Source organism: Numida meleagris, chromosome 3, assembly GCF_002078875.1.
Source record: "Numida meleagris isolate 19003 breed g44 Domestic line chromosome 3, NumMel1.0, whole genome shotgun sequence".
NCBI lineage: Eukaryota > Metazoa > Chordata > Aves > Galliformes > Numididae > Numida > Numida meleagris.
This window is the reverse complement of record NC_034411.1, coordinates 51,607,638-51,632,370: the sequence shown is the minus strand read 5'-3', so window position 1 is coordinate 51,632,370 and position 24,733 is coordinate 51,607,638. Positions and strand designations below refer to the sequence as shown.

The window sequence follows — 24,733 nt, the reverse complement described above, 5'->3', positions numbered from 1 at the left end:
GAGAGGGCATACAGAAAGTGACCAGAGGGGAGGGGGGAGAAATATAACTAAGAAGAAAAATAAACTATATAAAAAGGAAAAAAATAACTCAAACACTTTTATTGACCTTGTAATTTCTCAAGGAATAAAATGGCAAGTTTTGATATGTATATCCATTCTCATTAAACTAAGCAGACAGATTATAAAGATCCCTGTATATCGTTCAGATGATACGTTTCAATCCTGTTTTAACTAGGAAAGAATTCAGCTATGAATAGGAACCTTCTGGTTTCCTACTCTTGGTCTCCAATAAAACAGCCACCAAGGAAGTCACCTTCTCAGCTGCAGTGACAGCTTCATAGGAAGGCACACAGTGTAATATGTGCTCGAAGGAAAAAAAAAAAAAAAGAGATGAACTCAATCAGCTACAGGTTCATTGCTACTCGATGTGAAGAAAGTATCTCATCTTTACAACAGTAAGTTATGTAGCAAATAAAAGGTGCAATCACACCTATAACACATAACCATTCATAACTTTTACAAATATCAAACGTTATAATAACCACTAGAGTGATAGTAGAAGAGTGACAAAAGCGTTTGAAATTACCTTAACGCTGATTCAAGGGAAACCAGTTAAAAAAAAGTTGTCTGGAAGCTGAGTTGAACCAATATGGAGCACCAACACCGTTTACCCATGTGTAGGTCTTGTAGAAATTATGACTTAAGCATTATTTCCCATATTCAGGAGTCCAATGGGCCGTATTTATGCTACGGCTTCAAAACCGACGAGTATTAGGATAAGAGACAGTGATGGCTCACAGCTTGGCAGGGAAATTTTTAAAACCGTGGTTTTGGTACGTATCTCAGATAATATGAGTTAAATCAACTTCTAAATGGCCCCTTAATTAAGAGTTAAGATAATTGTCCCATATAATCAGTGCAGAACTTGCACATTTTCCCTATTCTTTCCAAACCTACCTGTAGTTAACACCACTTTTTAAAATATTCAGCTTCTTAAAACTCTCAGCTTCTTACTCCATCACCCCAGATCAATTTAATTAAGAAGCAGACAGTCAAGCTTCAAACTAGTCAGCCAGCTAAACAATTCAACTCGTTTTAAACACTACTAATTTTTTTTTCCTGTCGAGTGCACTGACCGTACTTTTTGTGTTGGCTTGGAAACCAAGATAAATATATAAATACATAAATATATACCAGTAGAGAACATCATGTTCACTACACAGCTCTTCCCACATCACTTTTCAGGCTTTCCCCAACTGTTTGCCTTGCTAAATCACCAGGGGACTTAGAGAACTTTGACCCACTCCTGAAGCACTCCCACAGTCCTGCTCCACGAGCTGCTTTTCCAGCAAGGTTCTTCTCATCACCAAGCTCATCTTTATGAGCTTCCTCCACAAGATATGCAAAGCCACATTCCTTCTGAGTGAAGGTGACTGAAACCATGTGACAGCAGGGACAAGAATATGTAGTTAGGTATTCTGCTTGGTAATTTTCTACAAATGATTAGTGCCTGATCAGAGATCATTTAGTAACAAACAAACAAACCACCAAGGCTTAGCTGTCCAACCAATCATTATTTTATCCACAGAAGCAAGCGCACTTCTTATGACAATACATGATTATTAACCTAAATCTAAGTTTTAAGAAGTGTTGCAGTATCTGAAATTTCCGTTCTTACTGATGAGGAAGATGGAAGCATAGTAATATGTGTGCAGTCGATGCGTGTGGCAGTAACACACACTGAGTCAGTAGATGAATTAGTAACGTGACTCAACTTCCAATTTTCCATCTCATGTTTTATCCACGTGTATTAATTTTGCAGGCACAACTTAATAGCTAGAATCTAAACTGCCACTCTCGAGATCCAAAGGTGCTCATCAGCAACACAGATAACCAGCTGCCTGCTCACAGGCAGGGAAAGAGACAATCAACAGCAGAAAATTGTGAAAACAAAAATGAAGAACTGCTAATACAAAGCGTGTGCTTTCCAGCGCAGAGAGGTAAAAAGTACAGGTACGTATTGGATGTTCTGAAAGTCTTAATACAGCAAACCATCCTATATTAATCCATTTCAATTACAGCGTACGTAAGTACCTTCAAAATAATAAGCAAAATATTCTGTTTTTTCCTCCTTCTCTATAAAATACTTACGGATTACATTTTTTCTTCTTCTCCTCTCCATAAGCCAGATTCTTGCATCCCTTGATGCAAATTTCTAAGATGCAAGCTTTGAAGATGTATCTAATGGCAAACTCTATTTCTCCTGTGACGTTAGCTTTGCCAAAGTTGCCAGCTTCAGTGCAAGTGCTGTTAAGACTATACAAACTCCCCTAAGAAGAGACAAACATTTCAGAAATGTTGCTTCAGATCTAGAAGAACAAAACATTTATTTCCCTCAAATGTCTGTAGTACCTTGACTATAGAGCTACTGGAAATCATGAAGATTTCAGGTGACGTGTATAAAAATCACTCTGTTGCTTCCACAGCCACCCTGAAAATTGTAACTAATCACATTTCTACAGCTCTGCCTTTTCTACTCCATTAAACTCACAGCTAAGAAGGTACTACTTTAGATGATTTCTAGATATAGAAATTGTGTCCCAGTAAAATTGCTACATGGTTTCCCATCATAAAATGAACTAAGTACCTGAAAGGAAGAGAGTTCCGTCCACAAGTGATAGTTACAGAAAAATCTCTGAAATTTACAAACCACGAATTACAGAACTAGACTGCTATTGATGCTTACAGCACCATCGCTGAGATGCTAGGTTCTATTAGGCATTAAAGGAAACAAAAGCATCATTGCATATCCAGTAAATACTCTACAAGATCACCCAATTCCATATAAAAATGACATACTGCAGCAGACTGCTCAGGAAATATTAATATACAAAGACATCCAGCTGTCACAAGTCAGTGCATCAGGAAGGTGTTTTCTGGCTCACCCCAGCCACTTTGTTCTCTTTTCACCTACTTGCTCCTGCGGGGCAAAGGTTTGAATGCTCTCCATCCAGATATATATTAAATGGATTTATTTCTAGCATTTACAGAAGCCATGACACTGAAACAAATGGAAAGTCTACAGCATTTTCCATGGCCCAGCACAGACGTGTAACTTGCTAGTGCTATTCAGACCTCACTGTAACAAACTGTCAACTCGATCAGAATAATTTGGTCTCCATTCAACAACAGTAATCCTCTTTAAGATATGCTCTAGCATCTTTTTACATATCATATGTCACGAGGACAAGCTTGTCGTCGGGATTAATCTCACAGTGACATCATCCTAGATTGCTAAAATGTGTTAGACCACTCCTCCCTCTAAAAAACAGCACCAACCCACACAGGATCAGTTAACCAAGGAGTTCTGCATTGCACAACCCAGCAGCTAAGAGTGCAGTGTAGTGTTTAAAAGATCATATCTTTCTTCTGTGCAGATGCTCCTGCCAAAATGCTCTCGTCAATGCTGCAGATGTGCAGCTTGCCAATCAGTAATTTTAATATTCACGGCAACAGCTTACTTAAAGAAGCTATCAACTCAATCTTATAAGCTCAAACCTGATGAAACAAGGATCAGAGTGCTTACTAAGGAAGTGACAAGAAGTGTTAGGGCTGTTGTGACTTGATGCTAGTTGCATGTAATCTTGCTCTCACCACAAGATGCACATCAGTGCAATCCCTTGCAGCTTTGTTCAATTCTGCTCTTTCACATCCTGACATAGAATATTTTTATTCTTCTGACAAAAATACGTTTATTTTCAACAAAAATCTTTCACTAAAAAAGAAAAAATAAATCTGTGTGCATTCCTATCTCATGTATCTTACTAGAAGTTCTACAAAAGTGACCCAAAATTTATTCTATAGGACCTCCCATTCTTAGAAGCTGAACAGCTATTCTAATTAATGATATTTGGATCGAGTGCCATTACATACATCTCCCACCTGAACAGAAATCATATATATTCAATCAATGCAGATATCACTCATGCGTCTCCTGAAATCATTATCCATTTGTCAGTGCAACACCTCAGACTCCACAGCTCAGTAAACAGGGAGAGAGTCAAAATCCTTTGTGTTTGTTTTTTTTTTTTTTTTTTTACCCTTTGTGAAGGGAGCAGGTTGTCTTAATTTTGATTCCTCAAAAGCCATTTTAGTTCTCTTCTTTACAAGATCAGTGATGGATTCTTTGGACGCTTCACTCTGATTAACCTCATCGCTAATACATAGAAATTAGCTCCCATGGTTAATCACAGAGACTTTAAAGAACGTACTGAATTCATTTACAACTAGCTTCCTTCTCCCTAATTTTCAGTATTCAAAATGCTGAAAAACATCAGAGGAAGTTTCAGTAACATCCTCTAAGCCTATCAACAGTTCCCTCGACTTCCTTAACTGTCAGCTTTCTCTTCATTCACCAACGTTCTGACATTTGAATTTCCACCGACATTTGCATTACCACAGTTCTTGCAGAATAACAAAACCCTTCTGTTAAATGAAGTTATAAAAAAAGCTAGCTACTGGTCTAGAAAGAATCGTGTTCAGGTTCTCAATACTAACAAAACGGAAAGAATGTTAGCCTTATTTGCAAAATTCAGAGGAACGTGATACATTCGTTATTTGCTATTAATGGCTATGTCCATCTATCAGTTATCTGTTATTAATTGTATTGGGCTTATGCCGCAAGAAGTTCACAGTGTCTCCACAAGGGCTATGCCAAAAGCAGTCAGCATTTAATCAGAAAGAAACTCAAGCAAAATTCTTACATTTTGTAATATACGTCAATATCTTAGCTTTACATCAATTCCCACTTGGTACCTGATCTGTTGTGCTTCACACTTCAACTTACATGTTTCCTGCCATCACAGAAAACGGCATCACTTGTGGGACTGGTTGTTATGTCTTCCTCTTGCTTGCAACTCCTTTTGGTAAGAATGTCATTGTCATTTTGAGCCCCATAGAAGAGCTCTTGAAGACTGGGTGTACTTTTCTTCTGTAAGAGATTCAACAATGTTTTTATTTATTTTTTTTTATTTTTTAAGAAGAAAAACCTCAATTCCTTCAGAATGGTATGACAAGAAAATTAAGTAAATATCTTCAACTCATTCTAATCAATGTCACACAGATGGCACGCTTCCAAGAAGAACCTAGTAACTTCATTTAAATGTTGATTTACAACATGCCCATCTCAGCTGGCAGTACATTCATTATATTCACAATTTTTTAAAATCAACATGCTGCCACCTAAGCTATGGTTCACTACCACAGCAACTGCTAATCATAGTCTACAAATAACATACCAAAAGTAGTAATATAATCAATAAAAGGCCTTACTAGTCTTTAACAAAACAGTAATTTTGCAAAAAAAAAAATCTTGCCTTCAAGGAAACAAAAATAGTATTTTGTAAAATACATGACACATGCCCATGTCTATTAACACAAGAATGAATGTAGGCTGAAAAAAACTTGGAAATAGAAGCAAACTGACAAGTTCTTATTTAGCTTTGATTACAGGGAAAAAAAAAAAAGATCTGTGTTTTTCTTGACTTTAAGTCCATTCACTTTCCCACTATTCCCACAAAAACCCCAATAATCTGTGGAAAATAAAGATACGTAGTAGAACACCTTGAGATTTACCTTCAGCCACCCCTGTTACAACTAATAACAGTGATAACAGAATGAAGTGCCAGAAGGCTGGCATACATGGCTCATTCTGACACAGCATTACCCCCGAACAATAAAATCTATGAGTTCAAAAGAAAAGAGGGAGCTGAGAAATTTTAGAGTTAGAAACTAAGAAAACAATTGTATGACAAGGGTTACCTGAAAAACTAGAAAGGTGACAGTGTGACTGAATCAACAAAAGGATAGGACTTATTAGCACAAAAAAAAAAAAAGATTATATACATTTAACAGCCCTAGGAAACTAGGAAAAGTTTTGCATCAGATCATAAGCGAGACTCACATCTAGCCCTAACTCTGCAGCAGCACACATCCACTGTCACAGAAACAGAAACCCACAGGTATAAACACACCTCAAACAGCTTCTAAAGCCTGCACAATTCTGTTTGTTCTCCCAGAGAGTTAGGTATAATCGCACCTCATTCCTTAAATTCATCTAATGAACTTGAAGAGCTGATAGTGAGAGGCCCTAGAAAATGCTATTCAATTAACTTCCTAAATTCAGTCTTAAGGCTTGCTGGCAGTAGTTGAGATTGCATTATTTTTCTCCCCCACTATTATTGAATTTAACCATAATCTCTTGCAATTTTCATCTAAAGGAATCAAGCTCAGAGCATACCACAAATATGAAAGTCTTACACGAGACACAGATCTTGCTCTTGAGACTAAAGTGGTGCCCCAGTCTTATACTAAACATAATCAAAAGGGCAGCTCCATCTATTATTTCCTGTTCATTCCTAGGAAAAACATGCATACTCTCCAGGGAAAAAAAAAATTCAATTCTCTGAAAAAACGAAAGTACTTTCTGGCATGTTAATAAAGGCAAATGCCAGATTCTGCACCTGGGATGAAGCAACCCTGGACAAGAAACAGAACTTCCCCCACAGTCCAACAGTCACATAGAGCAGATGTCAATTAGTCCCAATACAGGCTGCGAGCACCTGAGAGAAAAGTGACCCACCCTTTCCCGTGTGATGGTCTCTGTAAAATCCCAGTTAACATCTCAAATCTGGGCTGAGACCAAGTGTGGAGACTCAGTCAAAAATCACGTGAAGAATCAGAGTTCTGGCCACATTTAGTGAACATCAGCTAAAGCCCTGCTCATAAATGAAAGCAAAATCCCAGCATGCAAGTCATGATTTTTAAATTCCACCCCTGAAACATCTCTTCCAGCTAGAGTTTGTGTGTAGCAATTTGGATACCCTGCTCGTAATGTTGATGGCTGTGTCAGACTGGCTCCTCCTTTGCTTCCTTCTTTCCACATTATGCCCATAATCTGTCGTTAGAAGACTTCTGTCAGCCATATCATTCTGGGACTTAGAGATTTCTGAAATGAACACAAAAAGAAGTCACTAGAACAAACATCGCTACCAACCTTGTAGATTTATAGGCAAATAACGTATTTTTCAAACTTATCCTACGGTTTTGCTACAGAACTCCTAATGAGAAACAAGTGGGATGGCATGTACTCAACCCATTTTGTCTAATTATATTTTGCTTGCCTGAAATTGTTTCATGCTATCAAATACACTTTTCTAACAGAAATAGCTACTACAGTTCCTATATACCATTTGATTTGTCAAGTATTTTGGTTCAGGATAAAAGTAAGATCATTATAACAACATACAGTGACATAACAGTGGAAATTAGAAAGCAGAGATACTGAAAAATATTTAGAAATTAATTCAAAACATGAACAAGAGAGATTATGTACTCTGTTCCCAAATCACATATAATTTCAAGAAGAAAAGTAGCCCTTGTTGACTTCAAGAACGCTACTTATATGGATAAGCTTACATCCAATTCAACTACATCTAGTGTAATGTCAAATAAATCTATGGGACAATTAGATGTTTAGTGCACCACATTTTTTTTAAATTATTATTCCTCAGGGTATAGTCAGAACTTCATTTAAAGGGAAGGGCAGCAGTCATTTGCAATTTCTGGAGATTAAAATCAGCAGGCATAGCAGCAGACACTTTGTCATAAATCCTAGAAAGTTTCTCATGAAGAATTAATGACTTTGAAGTGGTACATGAAAGAGCTATCACATCTACTTCATCCTGAAAAAATAAATGTTCCTCCCATAACACAAATCTCTGTGGAGGAACCTCAGACAGCAGACAGTATATTAATATGGTACTCAAAAATAATGGCACTCTCAAGTGTGATTTTTAAAGCCACTTCGGATTAGTTTTGTTCTTAGCAGCAATTAGTTGTCAGATATTTATTGCACTCTGTGTACCATTAAGGGATCATGTGCCATATTTATAAGTAAGCTCAATTAAGTCATCTCTGACAGTAAGTGAAGCCAGGTTTTTAGAAACAGGAACCATAAGAAGAGTCTGGAGTGAGAGATCTAAGAGTAAATACTATCCAAGCAGTTGAACAAAAGCTTGCCTCACGCTCTCTTAAAATGAACAAGTTACAAAACAGGTTACTGAGGGAAAAAACATGCATCTTTACTTTTCAGGTCTATTCCTCCTTTGGCATTTCTACCCAAATGGTTAGCAGGATGGGAACATTGCTCCAACAGTAGTTTTGCACTGTAAGACTACAACCAGCAACTCATTTTACATCCACCACATAGCAACTGTTGGACTATAATCTCCTGTTGCTGCCAAATCATGCCAGAACAGGAGGTAACATCATCATGAGCAGACTGTGCAACAGAGGCACTGAGCTGCACGTGCTAATCCTTTGTTCCTACTGCTCTCAGATGTACACAATCATTGGCTCCAGTGATAGAATCAGAGGCAGGTTCAGAACTAGGTTCTCCAGGTTTATTTACTGCAATACATAAGAGCTAGGTGTGTTAAAAACCTCTGCAAATCAAGACATATTTATCTAAGTAAGATACAGAGCACTAATTTTAGACCCTTGTAACTGAAAGCATTTACAAGCACCAGGTTTTACTAAGAGGCCACACTGTCTGAAAAAGCTAGTTTCTTCAGTAGTGAAGCCCAAGTCCTCCCCTCTATTAGGGTTTCCCTACATTTTAATTACTGACTTTAGTAATTGTAACAGCCTGTTATTTTCTCACAGATTAAAAGGTTCTTATCCTAACTGAAGATGACATCAATTGAGTGGGGTTTCAGATACAGCTCATCTGACCTAACAACCTGCTGCCACCCTCCCCGCTCTGTAATTGCTGCTCCTCCCTCCCTGACTCCTGGCCACATGGTCCAGCACCCTCTGTTGTGCGGGCTCCAACATATGAACTCCAGCTTCAGCCAATTTAACTCGACAAACCAGCAGAGAAGTACCCATTTGTTTTGCCTAGGTTAGTAGTCTGCTCTTTTAATTGGCTTCCAGAGAAGTCCAGAAACACTGGTGTTAATTCAGGTTAAGCAATGGCAGCACAAGGTCATATACACAACAGAGGAAAGATATGGGGGAGTAGGACCTTCCTTTTAGTAGAAGTGAACCATTCAAATAACTTGCTGCGGTCCTGATGGCGCTCTGGACTACAGCACACTAACTGTGGGATACAACCAGGCTGCAAACTAACACGAAGCCTGATGCTTCCAGTGACAAAGTATCCTATGGTATCCTGCACCACACTTCTGTTCAGGAGAGACAGATACTGTATCTCTGCAAAGCTTTGGTAGGTGTTCACATAGATACAATATTAAATTTGTGTAGTTAGGGGAAAACAGAACAGGCCTTCATGATGGATGGAAGAGGAAATTGTGCATAAGGGCTAAGATAAGAGTTAGAAGGAAAAGTAGAAAGATACTAAAGCCAAATTTATTGATACCTAATCTTATATTTGAGTTACGTCAAATGAAGCTAGAGAGAAAAATACTAAAGTTGATTCAAATGCATGCAAATCTGCAAGCTCCTGTAATCTCCATAAAACTCAGGGTATTTTTCTTCTGGTCATTGATATCTTCTTCACAAAGACAGGCTGCCAGTGCATAGAGGTACAAACATAGCCCGCACCCTAAAGAACAGCAAGCAGCATAAATGAATGGAAGGAAATAAAAGTATCAGAATGAACAAAGTTGTTGGAACTGGCTGGTTCTTAGAAGCACATACTAGTAACAAACAAACAAAAACATCTAGACAGACAGACAAAGAGGAATTTCCCTTGAAAAGTGCCAGAGAAAGAAAATATTACATTCTGATTACATGATAAAAGATTCTGTGAAAGAACCTTTCTGTCAGTTAACAGGAAGATCACTACAGTAGAAAGTAGCTATTTCTCAGCACTAACTTGAGTTAAAGGTACGCTATCTGAACATCCAGTAAACTTAAAAATGACTTTACACAGTCTTTTTACATCTTTATAAGAAAAGCATTCTCGGTTGGTAACATAGCTACTGTTTTATTTTTCTGATTTGCTCAGACTTGGCAATGGGTAATTAGTCAATACCCTTTGTTTATAACTATCTCATGGCCAACAATTTGGACAAAAAATTGAGATGCTCAACAATGTTATTCTAGAATACAAAAGCAGCAAAAGCTACTTACTTTTTATATGTGTTGTGAGAGACAAAAACAAGTTTTCCACAGATTTATTAAAACTTTTAGACTGTCCAAGTTCCTGCAAATGGAAGAGTCCAACAGTAAGAAAACACTAAGTATTTGCTGTTATAAAGTTTCCTCCTCCCGCCATGTACTGCTGGGAAGAGCCCAGCTTTGCTACCTTGCTAAATCCCAGTCAACAGGTGATAGAGGTCACTACAGGATCCACTAAAGCCATCTTTGCTGAACAAGCTCTGGTCCAACAGCTTTTCCCTACAGGAAAAGTGCTTGAGCCTCAGCTTTCTTGGTGCCTCTCTACTAAATATGTTCCAAGTTTATCATCATCTTTTCTACAGTAAAGAACCCAAAACTCAGACAAAGTACTCTAGATACAAGCACAAAGTACAGGTTAATCACTTCCCTCAAGAAGTGGAAATGAATTGAAAACATTTTTCATGATAGACCCTAACCTTTATTCTACTGCCAATGCAGCATTTAAAAAAAAAAGCAACATAAGGCAACATTTACATGGCAGTATGATGTTCCAACAGTTATCACTGCTTACTGCATTTCTTTAGCTAGCATTTTACATATGAGTGGAACCCTGAGAGGTGCATGAATATCTACGTATATTTTGCACTTAGGTATACTTACCTTCACGTTACTGCCTGCTGTGGGTTCAGTGTAAGGAGGTGGAGTTGGAGGTACAATAGAAATTTTACTAGAAAGTTAAGAGACAATAAACAGTGCAAAAATTAATATCTCATGCTAATACACTGAAAAATAAGCTAAATACGTGCTCAGTATCTTTATTATCTGCCTTTTCAGCAAAATCTGAAGATCTAGAATCTGCTGCAGGACAGGCTTATTGCCTGTGTTTGTAAGAATTAAGTCCGCCTTTCTTCCTCCTCAATCTAGGACTGCCCTAGGCAGACTTATCAACTTAAAACAATCAGAAATACATAATTCAGGATAGATTTTCTAGACTTATTTTCGCTGGCAGCAGTGCAATCTGTGTCCCAAGCGCTGACATGCTGCGACATGCCTGTGCTACACGCCCCATTTTTCTTTCAGAGATGTTTTCAGAAAGCAGTTATCTTTATTTACAATACTACAAGGATCCTTCCTTGCCTGTGTCCAGGGCTGTTGGAGACCTTTTACAGCATTCCAGCCATTTCATCTGTTGTCAACAACCCTGGTCTGTAAATAAATAAATACTTAAATCTGACTCCAGTCTGTTCTCGTAGCACAATCACAGACCCAAAAGGCAGCAAGCTAACTTCCTTTTGATTTCCTTTTACATATGCTCTATCTAGGTAAAGGCAAGTCCTTATGCAGCCCTGCTCAGGATCATATCTAGCTATCTATAAGTTTCTGTCTCATGCATCTATGCTTTGCCAGATAATTATCATAAAATTGACATAACCACTTTGTATCTTACTTTAAAAAAAATAGAGTTTATTTTCTACAATACCATTTTAAAGAGATCATTATTCCACTTATCTATCACCGGTGATAATTAAAGCATGGTAATGCTTAAGATTCAAACCATCAATGTATTATCCAGTATAAAGTAGAAGGGATGCATTTTCCTGAATATAGAGCCACTTGTCTCATATTCTAAAGCTATCAAATCAGCAAAATCTGCCACTGAGCAATTAAAATGTTATTGCTATTATACCTAATAATTTTTGCCTCTCATCATTTAAAAAAATAGTGTGTAAATCTGAACAATGATGAAAATAGGTACACAAAAAATATAAGTAGATATGACAAAAATACTGCACATTCCTTCATTTCCAATCAATAAGAAACTATTACTTTAAAAATAGTACTCTTTTCTGTACTTGAGATCCTTCCAATGGGTTGTCAGGAGATTAGAGCGTGCTTTTTTCCCCTATATTTTTATCATTTGTACTCCAAAGATATCTAAATTTGTTCTTTATAATAAAAAAATACAAAGTGATATCATGTGTTATAAACCAGCTATATTTCCTATGCAAAGTCTTGGCGTCCTAGGAACATTTGTCCTTTTATCAGTATTACCTCAGCTTCTGATAAGATTTCAAGAGCTTTGCACCAGCTGTTTCATGTCTGCCTGAGAAGGAGAAAAAAAAAAAGAGTCACTTGGCAACAACAGCAGTTACTAATGCCTGCACAGCAGTTTTTAAAAAAATCAGTGCCTTTTCAGGAAATAGCCTGTATTTACAGGAGTTTGTGTATATGCAAACATACATTAAATCAATCCCCATCTCATAAATCAAGGCATGTGCAAGGCAACACACAAATCTCTCCTATAACACAAATGTTATTGTGATTTCACCTTCTCCTTTTCCAGGTGACACATTCGGACACGCTCTTCACAAAACCCTGAGGACAATCACACAGGGATGCCAATGGGCCCACTTCTTCAAGTTGCCAAGTGCCCTCAGCCTCAGCTGGCAGCGCATGAACATATATTAAACCATAAAATTCAAACATTATGTAAAACTTCAAGACATACTGCAAGAGTAGGCACATGGTAATTTCTTGTATCTTATAAAAATTCCCTTCACCCTTTCTACTAGAGAACTGGACGATGTATGACTAGCTCAGAAATGCACACAAAACCCTTCCCCCCCCCCCCACTCCCACAGGGAAATAGCAACCATGTCAACTTCCTCAGGTAAGCAGCCACATGATGTAAAGAACAGCAAGGAGCAAGCGCTCCACCAGGCACAAACAATGAAGGCTCATAAAAATGCAGTTTGCTCCTGAGTGACCACGAACAGAAAGAATGGCTAAATGCATGCAACAAATGCCACAGGAGTGGTTTTAATCACTAATCATCTCTAATGATAGCAGAACAGAACAGTAGCATGTGATCCACGCTTTGCTGAAAACATAATTAACTACATTACTTACAGGTAAGTAATACATTCTGGTGGGGGTAGGAATAATAAGCAACTTAACGATGTTACAAATTTCAATCAGAACTCCAGATGTAATGCTCTGTCATTAATAAGCAATATCTTGATTTATTGTAGCATTAAATGATTTCTTAGATTTAACTTACTATTCAGTAAAGGTAACCCACCACTTTCATGAAAATATGATTTTTAGGTAGAAGCTACAGAAAATTAATGAAAAAGCAGTTCAGATATAACTTCTTTTTATTCTGCAACATGAGAAAATTCACTGTAACAAACTTAAGTTTGCAGTAAATGCTTTACTCGTGTTTAATTATCCAACCAAAAGAGGGCACTCTCTCAAGGCTTGAAGAATACATAACTAAGCAGCCGTTGGAAAGTTTTCCACTTGCTAACTCCTTTAACTACAGCAGCTGGTCTTGTCAAAGGAAGCAACCAAAACTTACTTGGCCCTGCAGGCTTATCTTGTGTACATCCTTAGAATTTTGTAACTTCAGCAACATTGCTATTAGCCAAACTAAGCAAAATGCTTCAAAGCACACACAAAGCTTTGACAATGCAAGGTGAGAACTCATTTACTAGAGAGAGGGACGTTATCAGGTTTAATTCTGAGGAAAATAAATCATTTTCCAATAACTGTGATTGTTAAAATTACCACCTATAGACTTTCTGAAAAGAATACAAGGAAAAATTATTAATAATGGATACAGAACACAACCATGCTTTAAACAACCGGTCGACTAATCCTTTAAAATCAGAAATTATCTTAACTAAAAGGGAATTAATTTTGTTTGTTTGTTTTAATTTCTAAAGGAATTGTTTCAGCAGACACCATTGTTCAATTTCTTAAAACCGCTGTCTGTGGTGAACACTACTCAAAATTTGCCCAATTATATTCTTCCATTTATCAGCTTTTCAATTCAGGTCTCACAACCGATATTCAAGGTCCAGCGCTTTCCTTTTTACTAGCTATTCTTACATCTAGATAAGATACAGATACTGGAAGTGAAACTGTAATGTTAAGGAACAGTCAGGCACAAGGGGAAACAGCTACCTATCTGAAGTGGAGCTTCAAGGAAAGAGGAAGGAAATCCTTTCCATCTTATTAGTCATTGTGGGTCAGAAATGAAGACCAGCAGCCCCTGGGTTTGTGAATCACATTTGTCATAGGGCAATCCATCCATATCCTCTATAATTTCTTTTAATGCTTTGTATTTTTAATCACACTGAAAAGACTGAACAGGAGGCAATCACACAGCTGGCTGAAAGTAAAGGAACAGTTGGTGGTTTTAGCTCTCTGCTGATTTGTAGCTATACTTCAACATTTTTCTTTATTCCATTCCATCATGTCTTGAAGCTTTGAAACTTAGTGAAAATAATGAAAGTTCTACGTTTGACAAACAATGGATGCAAGACCATTTCTCTCCTGCACACAAATTTTAACAGTTCCAAATTTATTTCATGCGTCATTGTAATTCTTAGTAGACTTACATGCTCATCAATTCAAATTGATGGAGCCAATCATTTTCTTATTTTCGTTACTCACACAAAATAAATTGTACTTTCAAGTGTTTCCTGCTAGCTTGTGTTTATGCTTCATTTAGCATATAGACAAACAAGGCAGGATAATGCATGAGAGATCTTCCACCAAATGTCTGTAGCATTTAATACAGTGGTAGACTACATTCTGTGTTTCACTTAGATGAGGACTACAAATTGCACAGCATGGCTTGTTCCAGTGATTACCTTCATCTGGATATTTCTTGGCTCGTTCCTCAAAGAACCATTCACCAGCCTTTACTTTCACATCCCTGAAAAACAAGCAAAAGACACTTGAATCATCATTTTCCAAAAAGTGCATTTCTTTAACTGTTTAATAACCACTTAAACAATTCAACAGTCCTTCTTAATCCTACCAGAAAACTAAGATTCCACAACTGCTCACATCAATTGATTTTTCTGTGGGTTTGCAAACAAATGACTTCTCTCTTCTTTCCTCATTTTTTGCTATGTAGAAAAGCTCACCAAAAGAATCAATTCTGCTCTAGGCATTAATTTGAAGCCAGGAGTCCTACGTCCATCCCAGCTTATACAAACAATTTGCAATACAGCTCCAGGCACTCGTGCAGCCTGGTAAGAAGGGGAAAAGAATCAATGACAGGATATGCTCCTGAGCACAACTTGGAATAGTTACTAGGAAGCACACACTGAATTCAACAACTCCAAAGCAGGAAAGAAAAGAGTCTGTCTTCACTTCTACAGTGGTGTGATGGATTCGTGACCCATTTCTCTTCATTTTGAAGAGACTAATATCAGTGATGGCATTGTGATTCATAGGTACCTAGATCACAGTATTAGAAAGACAATGATTAACGTGTATAAAATTATGTCAGATTAAATAGCTGTTAAGCAGATTTTCAGCAGATTTGACTCTTGCATTTTGCAGTTTCCACCTGAATTAGACAATGTTTGCAATGTGAACTCATCTGTTATTAAAAAGGTAAAAAGTTATTTAACTGAGGATTTTCTGGAGACTTAAGGTACAAATTCTCATCTAAATGTCCTCCCAGATGATAAGGCATACTATATATCTCAGCTCCACGTGGATTTTGGGATGCTTATTATAGGATGAAGTTCCACTGAAAAAAACTTCCTCAGCACAAGTACTGGTAAACTTTATTTTCTACCCAGTAGTTAATTTTCCTTCTTTGAAATTAAGATCTATGTCACCATTCCCTCTGCCAAACTTCCTTGAAATTGGCAACCAATATACAGAAAGTAAGTTGATGTAGGGGCTCGCCTCCATAAAAAAGCAAAATCTCTTAACACGAGAGCTATACTAACATCCACAAAAGCCAGGAAACAAAATCCCTGGACCAATCATTCTGCACTCTACCATACTCTCTAGGCACATGCAGGAGGAAGGTGGCACAGCGTGGAGTCAGCCCTCTCGACCCCAATGCAAGCATCACCTGACTTGGCATTTTCAGTCAGTTCCACGAGGTACATGAATTTCGAAGCTGCAGAACTCTCTACGCGGCCTTCTGCCGCTCAGCATCAAATGGACAAGAAATAAAGTCAGATGGCCCAAAATAACTGGGGGACCAGAACTGCAGCATTAGTCTCTAGGAAAGGCTCTCAATGGTATTGATGATGATGTTTTTTGTTCAGGAAAAATGACCCTTGTGGTAACCAAGACTTAAAATTACGGTCAATCAGGATTTGAAAATCAGCACTTCCATTTCTTAGTCATTGTTTTTCCCTCACCAGAGTAAATAGAAGGTGCTGACTAATATTTACCACACAGCTGCATTCTCTAAGATCTGCAGCCTTGATGCAAAGCTCACTGGAGGTAACTGAAGAAGAGTGACTATTTTAATGGAATTTGCACCAGGATTAAATAAGATCGAATGTGAATTCTGTACTTTTTTTTTTTGCTATAATGCAAAATTCACACAAGTATTCCTCTGTACCACCAAGATAAAAAAAAATAAAACTTCCTCAGAAAAAGTTTAGAGTGTCTTTTAATCCATTTAGACAGTGCTTTCCCACTTTGACCATTAAATATCCGGACAAGCTTATGAAATAATTAAGGATGCATAGCACAATAACAAGGTTGTTTGGTAACTAGCTGCTATCTAGAGGGGATTTCCACTGTAGCCACCGAAGAACTGAAAACAAATTTAAAAAATAAAGCAGAGAAAGTGGGGGAGGGGGTAAATCTAGACAGAGATTAAAAAGTTAACTTTCTGTATCCCTATTTCTAGTGTTCATAACATGAAGCACAGACAGTGAAATACACACGTAAAAATGTAGCAGCTGCTTTGTGCTAAATACAGGAGGGGTTGGTTTATCTGTCTTATGTGTAAACTGCAAAACAAACTGAGGATTCAGAGAGTGCCTTTTCAGTGATAGTTTACAGTCTCTTCCAGAGCACAGAAAATGACTCCAAACTACAATTAGAAATTAATTTAGGTAAAGACTAACACAATGCCTGACAAATGTAAGGCATTATTTAAACCTCATCTTGACATCTTACAAGGCAGTGAGGTGGTGCATTAGTCTGGTGTTGGAATATAGTAAAATTTCACCCAAAATGCTCACCCTTCTTACAGCGATTTATATCAACAACAGCTGGTTGATTCTTTTTCAAGACTTTCTCTTTACCTATAGTTCATTAATTTCTTTTTCAATCCATGGTGACAATATATCTAAACCATTTCATTTAGGAAGATTCTGATTAATTAAAAGGACTGTGATGGAGCATTTTGATATTAAAACTGTACAGTAAAAGAAAGATTACTTCCTGTTTCTAGGAAAATAAAACCAAGGTGACAGTGTAAAATAAGTAAATAACAATTTCAGCGTAACCAAACTTGGATCTCTGCTCTGACCACATTTAAGCAGATCCTGATAAAAACCAAAAGTTGTTAATGATGTTAAGTACATAGAAAACATGATTTCACACTATTCATTAATCCAGGTTCCTCATCTCGGTAGTATGAGGGAAAAAAAAAGAAAAATAATAATAATGATCAGGAATGTCAAGAGATTTGCTGTACTACGTGGAAAACCAGCACTTTAAGTAACTAATTGTGACGCGCCACTTCAGTATTGACTCAGGGACATCTATTGACTAGAGTGCCATCTAGAGTTCAGATACTAGCACTGTTCTGGTTTTTTTTTTTTGCAATTCACGTCTTTGCAAGAGAGATGACACCACCCTTGGCCTCCTCTGAAGGTGCATTTTGCTAAACACAGGAAAGGACTTCTGACTCCACGAAGCACAAAGCAAAATTCCTATTAATTCAGGGGGAAGTTCTTTATTATGAGAGTGGTGAGGTGCTGGAACAGGCTGCCCAGAGATGTTGTGGATGCCTCGTTCCTGGAGGTTTAAGGCCAGGTTGGATGAGGCCCTGGGCAGCCTGGTCTAGTATTAGATATGGAGGTAGATGGCCCTGCCTGCAGCTGGGGGGTTGGAGCTTGATGATCCCTCCCAACCCAAGCCATTCTATGATTTCTATGATTCCTCTGGTGTGAGGACTTCACCCAACATATTCACTCTTTCTGCTAAAGACTTTGGTTCATTAACCATTTAAAGCAATAAATACACACAAAAACAGTAAGTATCTAGTATTTAAGCCAGTGTAAACCAAAACCAGCGTAAACAATCACTTACCACAACCGTTAACATTTCTTACCCATGAGCATAACAAACAGTGCATTTCCAAAGGGAAGGCTTCAGGCAGACACGACATTCCGAGCACACTCGATGACTACACCCGTTGCACACTGCACCTCTGTTCATCAACAATCCAAGGGATTTCTGGCAGCGAGCACAAGATCTCTCCTGGTATTCATGGCTTACATTTCTTGCCCCTTTCCATCGAAGCTGGTGCAGCTGCATTTTCAGTTTCCTAATAACCCAGGTCAAAAAGGAAAGATGGAAAAAAAAAGCAACAATGCAAGTTACAAGCTGATTGGACAATGTCACTACCAGTTGGAGAGAGATCCTTAAGCGTGACTTTACTGTGAGCACTGTCTGAAGGCATCCATACACATAGTGCATTTTTTTGCACTATACATACAACTACAAAGGTGCATATAGAGTAATAGCCTAATATAAATGGGGTTCCATTCATGTCAACTATACCCACTAGGATAGGGCACTGGAATTATGTACGCAAGTCATCACATGCTCACATACAAAAATTTAGACTAAGCTGTGCTCCCTTTTGATGATGTTTATTGATGACATTCTGATGACGGCTGTTATTGTATTTATCAAGATTACTTGACTAGAAGAATCAAATCTTCTGTCAAATAATCATAACAAATGCATCTTCTGAAGGTTAAACAAAAACGACATCTGACCAAAATACCTAAGCCTTTCCCTTCCATTGACCTTGTTTCCATAACAAGCACTAAGAGACAAAATATGTTATTGTTAGCTACATCACCTTTAGTTGTCAGTGACTTTCTAATCATTCAGATTTTAATAACCCTTTACTTAATTTTCATAATCATTTAAAAAGTCCAGTTATACTTACATAAATGTTTGCTGTAAACAAAGTTTAAGCTTCTATAATTTAATAAAAGACTAAAACCTTCTAAGGCAGCAATACAAATACCCTGTTTTACATGAGGAAGCAACGTGGCAAAGCAAGCTGCAAGGAAATCCTTACACAATCCCTAATACAAAGCAAATAAAGTGCTGAAGGATTATCCTTTATTTTTTACAACTGGGATACTTGCATAGCGTGAAATAATTACATAGAATCCTTTTTCTAACCAATGACACCTATTGACAGCCACTGAGAAAGCGCAGTGCTCTTGCTATCTGTTATATATGAGAAGGAGTAGAGATGGATTCAGCACAGTAAGAAGGTATCTGAAAATCCTTCAGTCCTGGCACAACAGAGGTTAAATTAGCCAGCCACAGATCTGAATGTGCTCTGCATTATCAGGACTATACAGGCATATGTAGGAACGTGATAATAAGAATGTCATAAAGCCTTCCCTGAGTAAGAAATACAGGCAGCAACTGAACTATCTGTGAATGTGAAGTAAAGTTCACTAAGTAGATTATTCCCTGAACAGCATTTGCTCATCTTTAACGTAGTCAGTAGTGTGGTAAATCCAAGAGGCTCTGGATAACTCCTAATTTTCCCACAAAATTAAAACTTACTAGCTAACAACAAATAAAAGAAGGAATACATCAGGAAGGACAGCAAAGAGAAAGAAGAGTACTCCTGAGAAAGAAAAGGAACAGAAATACACACAAAAAAAGAAAGGCAAGTACCTTACTCTTTCTTCCTCTGTTTTTCTCACGATCTGGTCACGGTACAGGACTTGCAGAACAGCCTCTCGCTCCAATTCCTTAAGGAAGTTTAGGTTAAATTCACAGGCCATTTTCCCCAAACTTCACAACTCCTGACTTACTGCTCTACCACATTCAAAACAATGGATACTAGTTTAGAGAATATAATGGGGCTCTTAAGAGATCTGAGTGTTTATCAAGCGTTGTCTGTCTTCTTAATTCATTGGCGATAGGTTTCGCTGCGTCACGCTCTTGAAGAAAAAAATAACCGCATCTGTCTTCACACAAGTCTTCATTTAAGTGTCTCTGCTACCCAGGGAATATGAACAGCAAAGTCACAACAGCCTTGACTTTTTCACATCAAAGTACTTGCTCTTTGCCAAGTGGTTCCAAAAGGGATGAGAGCTTGCAGCAAGGTCCCAGGTATGGCTTTAAGCAGGTGGAAGGAGAACTCACTGACAGCCAGCATAAAGGACTTGGGAGAACGGTTTGCTTCACTTGGTCTTGTAGACTTGGAATTTCAGGATCTAGGGAGAACAATAATATGTTTTATTATCTCTTCTCCTCACTTCTTCTAGTGATGTCAATAGTATTTGAGTAATAATTTCTGAAAAACACATTTAGCCAAGACCTCTCACACACAAATTCAGATACGGGAGAGATTTTAAGACAGTCCCATCCTTCAGAAAGTCTCAGCGTAGCGTCCACTAACACTCGGCCATGTATCTCCATGTTTTTCAGACAGTCAGTGTAAAACAACAAATAAAGTCGTCCAAGTTAGTTTCCAGTACAGGCCTAGAGGCCCCATGACAGGACAAGTCTGTTTGAGACAGAAACCCTCCTTTCTAATCTCATCTTACCGGAAAGACAAAATAACACAAGCATCTAGGAAAGATGGGAAATACCCTTTAAGAGTCATTTCTATCAATAACCTGACTTCTGTTAAGCCTAGATAAGCCATTTTTCACACAATAATGATATTATCTTTGTTAATACACACAAACACCAAAATGATAAGAGGTGTATTTTTTCTAGCTCAGTACACTAACCATTTTTGCACCAGATGATATTAATGTACAAATATGAGAAGTATAAAAATCAAAACAGACTCACAAATATATTTTGTATATTCTCTGACTTTCATTTCTGTAAAACTCATACTAAAATATAACACAATTTTAATGTAGCAAAGTAAAGAAAGTTATCCTTGAATCCAATTTAGCTAACACACTATATTCAGTTTTAATATTACTGTTCTGTGCATATTATAGCAAATGTAAGTGCATTCCAGTTACAAAGAACCAAATATTAAAGACGCATATGTGAAAACAGGTCGAGTGTTTCAAATGTCATGTGAACTAAATACATAGTCAGATTTTCCATTAAGGCGGAAGGGTAAAACTTCACTGAAGTAGTTAGAGATATTTCACTGATGCAGCTCAGCTGAGAATCCAACCAAATGGATCATTCTTTTAAAATACTATGAGAGTTTAAAGGTTAAAAAAAATCTTCAGCTATGTAAGTAACGATAAATTTTTGAAGTTAGAGGGAAGTAATTTACATACAGCTTGCCACAACTGAACTACGTAAATTTCACACACACAAAAAAAGGCAGGTGATAATTTCTATTGAAATAAGCAGTATGCATTCCATTATTTTACATTTTCTTCATGACACTCTTCAACAGACAGCAAAAGGACAAAGCATTTCACAGAAGCGTTAAAAAAGAAATAAAGATTGGTTTCCTGTGGAAACAAAAGAGACAGAGATAGGCATAATCACATTTTATTTCCTTACCAAGTGCAATTTCACAGGATATTACTCAGTGGAAACCTAAAAAGCCCTAGAAATTTTTTAACATGTTGTTTTCAAAGGCCCCTGCTGCCTTCACCTGCTTTAATCTTTCACCTCAAGGATATGACAAAGGATTGACAGATATTTAGAGCCTTTGATTCTGTTTAAGTCAATACAATCTGAAAGAGCAGCCAGTACAAACCCAGGTAGCTCTGCACTCTCTAGGATAGTGAAACAGCCATTACATCATCCAAAGGGTGGAATTCCTGGGAGCGTATAGAAAGCCTCAAGGCTGGCATATTCACAATGTCATCAGAAAATTCTGCTGAAACATCAGAATAAGCAAGCAAACTCACGACAGCCACTGTTAGGGGGAATCAAATAAAACTTCTCCACTGATCCTCAAGAAAAAATACAAGTGTCTTACTGAGCTGCTAAGAATACCCCAATTTACAACAGTTACTAAGAGCAACATCTGCTTCTAAGAAGGCACAGAAATAGTCACTGCTTGGTGTCCCTCCCAAACTCTTTAATAAAGGACCAACTCCTTCTCCACAGAAAAGGGCAAAGCTTTCCATATTTCAAGCCTATATTGGGAATGGATTTCAAATGACATCTTAGTTTATTAAAAAAAAAAAGACATTGAGGGCACACAGAATCTTACTTAGAGACTCACATGATACTTTTTAAGAAACTGTATTTTCAGTCGTTCAAGCCTATACAAATCTACAGCACGAGGGAGGGAATAGTTTGGAGCCTTCCTTCTGTCCACATTGTCATTCCCACAGTTATGCTCTCCAGGAAGAACAGCAAAATTCTTCAAAAAGGCTTTTGACCTCAGTCCATTGGTGATACCACAAACATCATCACTCTCACCAGCTGGTCTGTTGCTATATTTCATATTCCATTCACAGTGATAGATCTTTTAAGCACCGAATCTCCTGCTGGCAGCAGAGAGCCAAAAGGGGCTAGGATCATCTTCTGACACCAAAAAGCAGAACAAATCTACTGCAGAGAGAAGTGCCAGGGGCCCTGTGTCTAACAGCAATCACACTGCACAGAGACAAAAAGCCTCCCTGGCTCTCACTGCTGGGCAAGGTCATTATATGCTACAGAAAATAAAGCTTAAAATCCATCACAGAACCAGGAGTTCTACGAGAGCTGCAGTTATTTTTTTTAATCCTCCTGAAGATTTAACCTCAAGTAACCACTGTGTTCCATCAGATTTTTTGCACTTTCAAAGACAAATCAAAATCTCGCATAATAATGGAGTCCTTCCAAATGGGATTATTCTGGTGCCTCACAACAGATTTGAGTCCTTAATCATTTCAAGTTGGACTGAAAAGCTCACCATCATTGTAAAAGAAGAGCTTCTCTAACGCTGGAGCTGTTTGCACTAAATTAGTTTTCCAGTAGCATTAAAGTTGTTTTTTCCTTGCAAGGAGGGTCATTACAGGAAAAAACAACTTAAAAACCTCCACAGATGCTCTACTTTCATATTTACCCATCAAATCTATCCATCTTACACAGTCAGCTAAACTCACGAAGCCAAGCACCTTCTGTGTAAAACCAAAAGTAACAGCAACCTGGTGAGTAAATACCAACGATACTTCTCCCTCTTCAGCACAAAGCCTGTATATATTTTTTTTCCACACATTATTCCAAATAACATACTTAAGAAAATCTAGTGTCAGGCAGATTGTTGAATAGCTTTTTGATAGTATTGTGCCAGCTCGCCATAAAGGAGATCAGAGAACCAACATGGTCACATCTTAGGAGAAGAAGGTGTGCACGCACACAGTGCAATCACAGAAGACTCTGTTTTTTTCTTTTCAAACGAGATAAGATAGTGTGCAGCTGAAACTTAATCAAAAGACCTACATGAAACAAGTTACAGTTTCCAAAAAGTAGTGTATTTTATACAATTTTAAGCTTACAAATGCCTGACCTGGCAAGCTACTTTCTCTCAAAGCAATTTTGCAAATTATGTATTAATGATCTCCTTTCAGAACCTGAAGCATTAGTGAAATAAAGATAACTAAATAAGCACAATTAAAGTGATCTTCTCAAGCCAGAGCCTTTGCTGACCTGAGATAGTTGGAAAATTTCATTCATTAACCCAAAAAGTAGATGTATTACATCAGTAGCTAAGACAGAGATTGAGGAGGTTCAGAATTAGGATTATCATCACAAATGCTACTAGAATATATGGCCATTTAAAGTTTTTTAGATACCAATCAAATAAATTTATTCTTAATTAAGAATAAGAATTACAAGCGCTATTTTATACAGCCTTGCAACAGTTCAATTTTCACATCCTTGAATGCACACTTACAAGTTAATATATTAATATAATACATAGATAATATATTACCAGACCTATGCCATGTGATTTTAATAATCCTATCTCAACAGTGAACATAAGAAGACAATATTTTAAGTTGCAATTGTGGCCATTCCACAAAATCTTTACAGTCAAAACAGTGCCATCTCAGTAAGTGAAAACGCATTTGTGTAATGTCATATAGAACAGTTAAAAAAAAAAAAAGCTGTCCTTACCTTTTCAATAGCCATCAAAGAAAGATGTGTGGAAGTAAACTGCTTTAAGAGATGAATAGCACTCTTGCTATTTACTTATCTTTCCTGAAAGAAAACCAGTAGCTGTTCTCCACCAAAATTAGACCACAGTACATACAGAAGAGCATCCTCAAGACAGCTAAAAACAGAAGCAATCAAAGAAGAGCTCCAGCATTGTAACAGATTTTGCAGTCTCTGGTTTAATCACCAGCAAAAAAACAAAGAGAAGTCAGTCATCTTTCTAACATCAAAGAGAGACTTAGCACAAAAGCTGACTGATAACAGCAAAATAGACTTGGTCTTCAAGCCACACACAGGAAGAGAAGTAGTTTTGACTTCTACGTAATTTCTCTTTCTGATACTGTAGATGCGAAAATACTACTAACCTCAACGTCCCCAGAACTCACACAGAAAACACCACTTGAATCATAAACAATTCCTTCTTCAAAGCTAAATACTCAGTTCTGGACGGCAAAGCAATTAA

At 37.5% G+C, this 24,733-nt stretch overlaps 1 protein-coding gene across 6 annotated transcripts in view; it reads right to left on the bottom strand.

Moving 5' to 3' along the window:
• The window catches only part of SYTL3 (synaptotagmin like 3), a 32,155-nt gene that overhangs the window by 5,847 nt on the left and 1,575 nt on the right, over positions 1–24,733 (bottom strand). For 4 of the 6 annotated variants that reach the window (XR_002437447.1, XM_021392906.1, XM_021392904.1 and 1 more), the window contains 9 exons: positions 19,861–20,405; positions 18,260–18,475; positions 14,805–14,869; positions 12,196–12,247; positions 10,804–10,870; positions 10,156–10,228; positions 6,882–7,006; positions 4,847–4,990; positions 2,152–2,330 (listed from right to left, as the gene is read on the bottom strand). Coding sequence is in view for 5 of the 6 variants with exons in the window: in XM_021392906.1 (XP_021248581.1) it covers positions 2,152–2,330; positions 4,847–4,990; positions 6,882–7,006; positions 10,156–10,228; positions 10,804–10,870; positions 12,196–12,247; positions 14,805–14,869; positions 18,260–18,475; positions 19,861–19,970 (1,031 nt within the window). In the remaining variant the exon portion in view is untranslated. Of the gene's footprint in view, positions 1–2,151; positions 2,331–4,846; positions 4,991–6,881; positions 7,007–10,155; positions 10,229–10,803; positions 10,871–12,195; positions 12,248–14,804; positions 14,870–18,259; positions 18,476–19,860; positions 20,406–24,231; positions 24,568–24,733 lie in introns of those variants that run through there. The other 2 variants (XM_021392907.1, XM_021392905.1) reach the window with 2 other exon arrangements.